At 40.5% G+C, this 9,319-nt stretch overlaps 1 protein-coding gene across 1 annotated transcript; it reads right to left on the bottom strand.

The window, feature by feature from the left end:
• Positions 1-1,189: 1,189 nt before the first annotated feature.
• Positions 1,190-2,783, bottom strand: gsx1 (GS homeobox 1). The gene is made up of 2 exons (XM_059549076.1): positions 2,184-2,783; positions 1,190-2,063 (listed from the first exon to the last, which is right to left on the bottom strand). Exons 1-2 carry the CDS (start codon positions 2,557-2,559, stop codon positions 1,711-1,713), a joined length of 729 nt encoding a protein of 242 aa, XP_059405059.1. The 5' UTR covers positions 2,560-2,783; the 3' UTR covers positions 1,190-1,710.
• Positions 2,784-9,319: the final 6,536 nt, after the last annotated feature.

Genomic DNA, 9,319 nt, shown 5'->3' with positions numbered 1-9,319 from the left:
ATATCATAGACACAGATTTTTTTTTCCTGAAATACACATAATAAAATAATTGTTTTGCTTACAGCGCCGATCACAAACGCAACATCCAAACACAATAATCTCCATCATCACCAAGTGTCCGTCTAGACCCCTTTAAATAAATTTAAATACAAACATCGATTAATCTGTCTCGTTGACTCGCATATTTTATTCATTTGCGCATTATTGTCTGTGTATTAATACACTACTTTGGGTTTTATTAACCCGCTCTCACGAGACTGTTAAGAACCGTGCGCTAAATGGCTCAGTGTTTAACGGAGAGGCCCCGCGCCTGGGGGACACCAGGCGCTTTCAGCTGCGTCCCCAGGGAATACCACAGGGATCCCGATGAATACGCGTTTCTTTGGACTTCTTGACGGAGATCTATACCGATGCACTTGAGTTATAAATATAGAGGCAAGGAGAATCTGTGATTTAGATAAGCGTACATACTCTCAGCGTTCCCAAACGTGAGTGTTTTAAAAGTCAGGATTTTGTATAAAAGTTATATCTGTATTTTATCAGTTGTTTTCTTTACTTAGACATCCTAGTGATCTTTTACAGACGGTCACAGACACTCCTGTTTCATCCATTTAAAGACCTTATAAGTGTTTATTAAAACAAATTGGCGCGCGCTTAACACGCGCTGGTCATGTTGGTGAGCTTTATTAAATTACGCCTTAAGGTTTTCCCATGGCGAAACCTTTATGTAGAGATACGTCTTATATATAATACACATTAATTTAAAAATTCAGAATATTAAACCTTTTATTGGAAACGTTTTATGGACGATTTTACCACAATTATCATAGCAACGTGATCCCATCGTATTTATAAAGTGTTTCTATTTGTTGCAGTCATGATTGAGCATATGCTGATGCACAGAACTTTTGCATCCTTTCCAGAATGTTCATCCTCTATTTTAGCAGTGCGCTTTTTCAAATAACATGTTAGAAAAAGTTTTAAGGGGAGTATTACAAAATGCGTCAGAACTTTAAGAATTTTGCTGCATGCACAGGCAATTAAACCTTAAATTAAAATGTATAACCTTGGGAGACAGTCTCAGTAGAGGTAAAAAGATAAAGTCATTTGTGACTTTTGCTGCTTTCTACCATAAAAAATCAGTATGACAGGTGTAATGGATAAACCAAATGAAACGAGACATTTTGTCACTAAGAAATATTCTTTATTTTCAGCATTAAGGTTTTTTAAATAAATAAATATTCTCATTACAATAAAAGTACAATAACAAACATATTTCCATTCCGTCCCCAAAATGTGCTTAAAGCTACCCTGTACTCACCATCCATACAAACAAAACAACTGAACATCATTAAAAAATAATAATAATAAAAAAGTACAAATTAAGTTTATAATACAGATTAAAAGAAAAAAAGAACAATTTGGTGACAGGAAATGTATTTGAATGCGTAACTATGGGCTTAAGTTGTTTTCAGAAAAAAACTACAAACATAGAACATGTATACAAATATACAACATTAAAGGGATACGCAGACCCCGAACATATATAAAGTTTTTTTTGTTGTTGTTGTTTTTCTTCTTCTTCTTCTTTCTCGCTATTTACAGGTGACGGCGCACGCAGAGACCGTCGCTTTTTGGCTGCATTCAAGATTCCACTGGTGTGGCGTACGGAGTCTTTTGAGGTGGCGGTCATCGGCAACGCGCTAGAGTTCATGGGCTTACGGACAGGTCTGCGTCCTCTTTTTCTGATGTCGGAGGTGACATGGGGAGGTCATCTTCTTCCTCAGAGCACCGGACGGAGGACAGGGAAGACGAGCACTTGCAGTTGTGCGAGCTCGTCCTGTGGGAGCCGCTTTTGCCTTCTTTTTTGTGCTTGACGCGGCGGTTCTGGAACCAGATCTTGACTTGCTTCTCGGACAGATTGAGGTAAGTCGCGATCTCTATGCGCCGAAGTCTCGACAGGTACATGTTGGAGGTGAACTCTCTTTCCAACTCCAGGAGCTGCGTACTGGTGAACGCAGTGCGCATGCGCTTGCTGCTCTGAAGTTGACTGCTGTTATTCTCTGTAGAAGAGACCAAAAAAGAGTTAAATTACATTTGTCGATACGTGTGACATTAAAACAGCATTTAAGTTACAAAGGTAAACTTTTTATGGTGACTGACGTCAGTCACAACCTACTTACCTATGGATATGCAGTGGAACTGTCGTGGATCTGGAACTGGGTATGTGGCTTGGTATAACCCCGAGCCGCTGAGGTTTACGCCGCTAGTCGTCGAGTGCTGTCTGGATAGCGCAGTGTGACAGTATTGGGCGCCGAATGCAGGAAAGGAAGCCTTGATTAGTGGGAGAGTTGGAGGCGACGGGTGAAGTTGAGACGTGACGCACAGCGGGCAAAAGCACAGCAACCCGGCTTTTCGAGAGTGGCATGAGCCGGCGGAGAGACTGTGGAGAGGATGAGACGGATGCACGGCGTAAGGAAATAAAGGCGGGCTGTTCTCAGTTCCCTTGTCGCTGTTCTCCCTCAAAATCAAGGAATCCACAAGAAACGATCTTGGCATCTTGGCTGCCCTGAGTTTCTTCACCTAATGTCTGAGAGTTCGAAAAAGTTTCTCTGTGTCAGTCTCGTACCAGGATGCGTACCCAAGGCTGGATGGCGGAATGGTGCTGAAGAGAAAGAGTTCCTGCTTAAATAGTTGGAGAGCCAGTGCGCCCATGTGACGGTTACGCTACTAGCGGCTGAGAGCTCTCAATAGGGTTTTGTGCCTTTTCTCTCGGCATTCACTCTGCACGCTTCCCTATTATTTCACTTGTTAACTAAATGAACTGCATAATGTAGTCTATTCTTGTCAGCCCCACCCACACTGCAAGAGGCGGTACTGCCCCTTCTCCCTTTTAAAATTTTCACTCCTTTTATACTATTACTCTTTAGAGTCGCTTTAAACTTTATTTTCTTTCTCACACGATCACATGGACACTATTGCTCTTTTAATTAATTTCATTCAAAGAGGTTCCTAATTTGTTCTGCGTGAACTCATTAGACATTCGGTGCATATGACGTATGTCACAAGGCTCATCGGCAAAGTTCCACCTGCAACTCAGCCCATCATTAACTATTATAACAATTAAACGACTTGTTTCTGAGAGAGGGTTTCAGAATTGCATTATAGTTTAAGATACTGACATAATATATAGTTAAGAAAGAAAACAGCTGTCAGTATCTGATAAACGTTTTGTTTTTGCATGGGAATCTTTGCTCTTTGCCTTCTCGAACCAAAAAAAATGACTTCAGATGTCGTTCTTCTGATATTTTTATATTGAGGGTTTATTTATTTTTACTCCTTTAAGTCTATGTCCGTTTTCTATGTTTTACCTACATGCAGGGACAACATTAGGCTACATTACAATACTTAATGCATAGCCTAAATCAAATTAAAATAGCCTATATGCAAATCTCTGTTTTGGATGCGCACAACAGAAAGTATATTATTTATTTATTTATTTATTTATTATTATTAGCCTATTATTATTTTACAATTAGTATTTAACCATTACTTTTAAATATACATTTTAAGGATGTGTATGCATTCTGGGGTAAATTATAATTTCCACTAGCTAAAAAATAAAAAGAAGAAGATAAAGATAAAGATAAAGAAGAAAAATACGCGTCGCGTCACAACCTCAAAGCGATGAGGTTAAAAAACAGTGATTAATTCCTTCGCGCTGGCCCCCGCAGAGTCCGGGAAGGAATATATAAAAATAACCAGGTTTTCACTCTCCCAGCCCTTATTGAATGTCATTGTGGAGAGTTTTCAATGCGAGAGAGAAAGGCTCGAATTAAAGTGTGTGACAGCGGCGGACAAAGTGGCACAAAGCCGACTCTGTCAGTGAGGGCCCGAATGCACGGCGAGTGAAAGCCCCTGCCCGCCGCGCCCTGATTGAATTAAGTAATAGGAAAACATTTTCTTTCACTTTAGGTTTGCTAAACAAGATGTTCAAAGGAAAAGGAGATACTAATGTGTGAGTAAACAGCGAAACGCGCGTTTACCATTCTATTTTGAATATATTTTAAAGTTGGAAAAAACACTATATGGCGAGTAGCCATAGACGTTATTAACTTTACATAGACACTGAATGTAACATAACGACAATTAAAACAGAACAAACGTCCCTAAGTTAAACTGAATTTCAGTAGTTATACATAGCTACATTCGTATACATCATTCTCATAACAACAACATTTTTGCGTTTACCTGCTGTTAAGGATGAGTGTAAACACCTATCCGAAAAAATTAGTTAAAGCCTAATCGACGTTTTTAACCTCATTTTAATTCTTTTACATACAGTCGTAGTTTACTTTTTTAAAACTAGAATAATCTAGCCTACTAAAAAATCTGAATGACAGATTTACAAACCACGCTTTTAGTGAAAGCTTTGACAATTGCTAAATGCGCGCCACGGATGGATGGATGGATAGATGGATGGATGATGGAGGCAACCAAAACACCAGATCGTGCAACTGTGCAGATTATTGGACCGTAGCTACTCAGTGAGTATACGTATGGCCTATACATACGTCTAACACTGCTAATATCAGTCCGGGTAACACTGATGGTTCTTGACAAATGCAACAATTATTCTTGCCCTCTTTCTGTATATCCCCGGAACCGAGCCGGCTCGCGTAATAGAAAGCTCTTGTGTTCAGAACCAAGCCTCGAGCCTGGTAATGGACTGTATAGGCTCAGCCATTTGTTTTATTTTGTGGAAAATGACGAGGGACCCTCGTCCGAACCTCACTCCACTGGAATCACCACTCGACTCACATAAGGGGTATAATTTTGTTGCAACTTTGCAGCACCGTAATAGCAGGTCTTTGCCGGACAAATTAGGAGCAATTAAACCCTTAAACAAGCGGCAGGTACAGAGTCACACGGACAAGAGCTTGTTATCCGATAGGGAGTGAAAGAGGAATGGTGAGATAGGGGGATTAAGCCTTTCATTTTCCTCGACACCGCGTGCCAGGCGCTCACCATTAACTAATTGGAGAGTAGCTTCACCACCCGTGCCCCACCAGACCTTGTTTTTTCCTAGTCAGTAATTACCAAATGGCTTGATGATGTTATTATAATGTAAAGCGGACTTAATATCAAGACATTTTGCTTTATTTTGATAACATCAATTAAAGCCATTAGAGTCTCCTTGGGGATTTGTTAAGGCTATAAAACCCCCACAAGAAGATCGTTTCATTGCTCAGAGGTTGCGCATGTCATAGCACAGGATATAGTTCTCCTGAATTCATTAGGGGGTACAAATAGAAACAAATGAGACCTCATTCTAAAGAATTCGATGAGAAATGTTTTGAGTTTCTTTTTAAGAGCGCATGGTACAGGCTAAGCACAATTTGAGAAATGTTTGAGATCTGAACCCTCTTCTGTTCTCCATTTAATGTCATTGCAGAAACAGTTTAGATATTAAAATATCTCATTCGTGGTTTTGATGCGGGCATGCTGCACATGGCTTTGTATTTCAGTCAATTTTTTGAAATTGACTGAATATACATTAAATTGTTTATTAGCTTTTTTAGTGAAAATCGACAATAAGTCACGGTAGTTCCCATGGCGAAGCACCTGCGATCTCTTTATCAGCCAGTGAGCGCTTCTGCTCAGGGAAGCTCATCCTCATTTGTACTCTCGACTGGAGACCGACTAATAACTTTGACCTCCGCGGAGGAGATGGACACTGCCCTCCAGAGGTGTTCTTTTTAAGCGCAAGCGAACTGTTGCTTGTTAAACTGTTGCTGGGACGCGCACCAAGGAGTGCGTTTGGCAAATCTGCGTATTTAATTAAATAAAGCAAGGAATTATTTTGTACAGTTATAACATGAAATTGGATAAATTAGTTTTTCAACTAATTTATTATAAAATTAAACTAAATATTTGTGATGAAAGATTATTATTAAATATAATTTAGATTGTTGTATTACTTAAATTCTATAATAGGCTTTTTATAATCTACTACTATCTGCACAAGAGCACAAAAAATTTACCAACAGTAACCTCAATTATGTAATGTATTCTATAGTTCTATAATGCATTTAATCACATTATATATATAAGCACAACATTAAAAAAAAAGATTTTTAGAAAGGTCATTAACTTATAAATTATAATAATAATAGAAAATTAAAGGTGTAAATAAAACATAATTTGACATTTTTTTCCACTGTTTCTGTTTTTCTACTTTTAATTTAATGTGTTGCTTTTTCTTTGTAGTTTGTGAAATTTACTAGGAATTTCGGAGTGAAAATTATTTATACACCATTTTTTCATTGCAGTAAAAGCTGTAATGTTAAATTGTTCACTGACAACAGTATGAATAAAAATAACGGATCATTGATAATCTCTATGCTTATGAATTTATACCTCATTCTTGACAAAAGTTTAAAATATCAATAATAAAAACCCATTTAGCTACTCAAGTCATGCCTGGGGCTATTCTGGGATGTTGTTTTGTTCTGCAGGCCTGCAGCTGCCAGATTCACCGGGCTCCTTATTCACACCATTTGTTTTCTCTCCTCTCAATTGTGAGTAATAAAATAAAATTAAGTGAGCATTAAGTTCATTGGGTTTGGGGGTCAATGGCTTCCGTATGGTGTGAATTATTCATGGTTGGAGACTGTATTGGTTAGAGACGGGTTGAAGTGCATGCTGGTCCTGTTGCCCCCACTTGTCTGTATGGAGGGATCTGTCGTGAGCTAACAGTGAAACAGGATTTAGAGTCCCACTGGGATTTGCCTTAGCTGGAAGGGGCGCTGTGGCTGTCTGTGGGTCCCCCTCCTAGATCTACCCCTGGGGCTATGACACAGACTGCTGCAGGTTCCCCTGCTTTTATAAGGGAAGGATGCTGAAAAGCTCTGAAAAGTATCTTTCATATGCTGCTCAGCCACCAACCCTTGTTGCAGTTCATTATAGCTAACTGAGTGACTGGTGTTAAATTGTTAAATGTGCATTTTATGCTTAGGAGTTCCAACCAGACATCACACCTAAACACCAGATGGTAAGAAAACACATAGATATATAAATAATCTTCTTTCTGTGCATCCATAATTTTTTTTATTTTTTTTATATTATTATTATTGTTTTTTTTTAATATTTTTACTATTTTTCCTGAGGGGCCTTATTGAAGTGTCATTCAAGTACATCAAAATCACCCAATAATGAAAATTTCATTTATTGGTAATTAAATGTAGCCTTAATTTTGAGCTTATTACATACCATTAAAGTAATACTGATGGAATGGAATCGTTTTCTACCATTTTTATTTAACAAGCTAATGCAGATGCAAAACTTCATAAATCACTTTATTATTCATCAATTCAATTAGCGCTGGGAGAGTGCTCTCTTTACATGTATTTTGGACACTTAAGCCAAAAAAAAAAAATGTAAAAGTGTCACTGAATGCGATATCAAACCATTTTTGAGAAATTAACATTTCCATGATTATGATCCCTTAAATGTATTTTTTAATATAGCGTTTATTTAATATGTCATCTTTTATGTTAAATTCATTTAGTAAAATTAGATATTATAGGGCTATTATTAATCAAATGAAATCACCACCAACAAAATCCATTATTGTGCTGCAGAGGTGACACAGAAGCTGCATCTGAAGTGCCATTTAGATTTATTTTCACACACTGTTTAACTCAGAGGACATGAATGCATTTACACAGCAGTTAAAACTGCATAAATAATACTGTTAATATTTTAAATATACAATTTTAAATAAAAAAATATGAAAAGATGAGGAAATAAATTAAGGATTTTTTTAAAATATGAAATTAAAACGTACTCGGTTACTAACGTAACCTCGGTTCTCTCTAGAAGAGGGAACGAGTACTGCGTCTTAGCTAAGACGCTACGGGAAAAGTCTCTTTTCACGAAATACTAAAGCAAAAAATTATCCTTAATTTTGAATTTTTGTAAAGCGCATTTGCAGCAGTACACAGCCATAGGCGAGACGGCTCGCTGGCTCACCGAGAGCGCGTGCAGGTCACCCACACGCTTCACTGAAGCGAGAGCCAACAAGAATACTGTCTTGAACGACAGATGCTGGAGGCTAATTGATTGGATAGGCTCAAAAGGGGGACCCTTCATGGCCTCCAAAACCGCCGCGAGGTCCCACATAGGGACTGACGGAGGTCTGGGAGGATTCAGCCTCCTAGCTCCTCTAAGGAAGCGAATGACCAAATCGTTCCTTCCTATTGACTGACCGAGCGCTGTTTCAGAAAACGCTGCGATGGCCGCCACATAAACTTTGAGCGTGGATGGGGCTCTGCCCTTATCCAACAGCTCCTGTAGGAAGGAGAGAACCTCCGTCACCTCACAACTAAGGGGTGAACATCCCCGAGCTGTGCACCAGCTGGAGAACACCGACCACTTCGAGGCATACAGCCGTCGTGTCGACGGAGCTCTAGCCTGAGTGACGGTATTTAGCACTCCCACTGAGAGAACAGCGGGTAACCGTTGAGCGCCCACACATGGAGGGACCACAACTCCGGTTGAGGGTGCCAAATCGAGCCCCTGGCCTGCGAGAGGAGGTCCCTCCTCAACGGCACTGGCCACGGGGCGATGCCTGCTAACCGCATCAAATCTGGGAACCATGGTTGGTTCTTCCAAAAAGGTGCTACAAGCAGTATTGAACATCTCCTTTCTCTCACCCGTTCTATCACCTGCGGAAGGAGGGAGACGGGAGGGAAAGCATAAAGCGGGCAGCACGGCCATCTCCGTGACAGCGCGCTTTCGTTCTTGGAAAAGAACGCGAGGCAGTGAGCGATTTCGTGGGACGCGAAGAGGTCCACCTCCGCCCTGCCAAATCTCTCCCACAACAGCCGGACTGTTTGCGGGTGTAGAGACCATTCGCCCGTGGTAATGTTGTCTCTGGACAGCCTGTCTGGACCCAGATTCTGTAGCCCAGGCACATGAACTGCCCTAAGCGAGCGCAAGTTGCACTGAGCCCAAACCAGGAGGCGTTCCGCCAGCCTGTACAGGTTTCGGGACCCGAGACCGCCCTGGCGATTTATGTAGGACACCACAGACAAGTTGTCCGAACGGACTAAGACGTGGGCGGCCCTTGATTCGGGAACAAAAGCGCGTCAGCGCGTTCTCCACTGCCAGCATTTCCAGACAGTCAATATGATGGAGCTTTTCCCATTCTGACCACAGGCCAAAGGACGGTCTGCCCTCGAGCAGCGCTCCCCATCCCAAAGTGGAGGCGTCCGTCGACACCATCTTCACTTTCGAGGAAGTCCCCAGGCTTACA

Source organism: Carassius carassius, chromosome 5, assembly GCF_963082965.1.
Source record: "Carassius carassius chromosome 5, fCarCar2.1, whole genome shotgun sequence".
Taxonomy (NCBI): Eukaryota; Metazoa; Chordata; class Actinopteri; order Cypriniformes; family Cyprinidae; genus Carassius; species Carassius carassius.
Note: the sequence above shows the minus strand (reverse complement) of the source record. Positions and strands in the feature narration are given on the sequence as shown.

Coding starts and splice junctions, on each gene's coding strand:
- gsx1 (XM_059549076.1), bottom strand. CDS start 2,559: ATGCCAAGATCGTTTCTTGTGGATTCCTTGATTTTGAGGGAGAACAGC. Junction 2,064..2,183: donor GTTCCACTGCATATCCATAG/GTAAGTAGGTTG, acceptor TCTCTTCTACAG/AGAATAACAGCAGTCAACTT.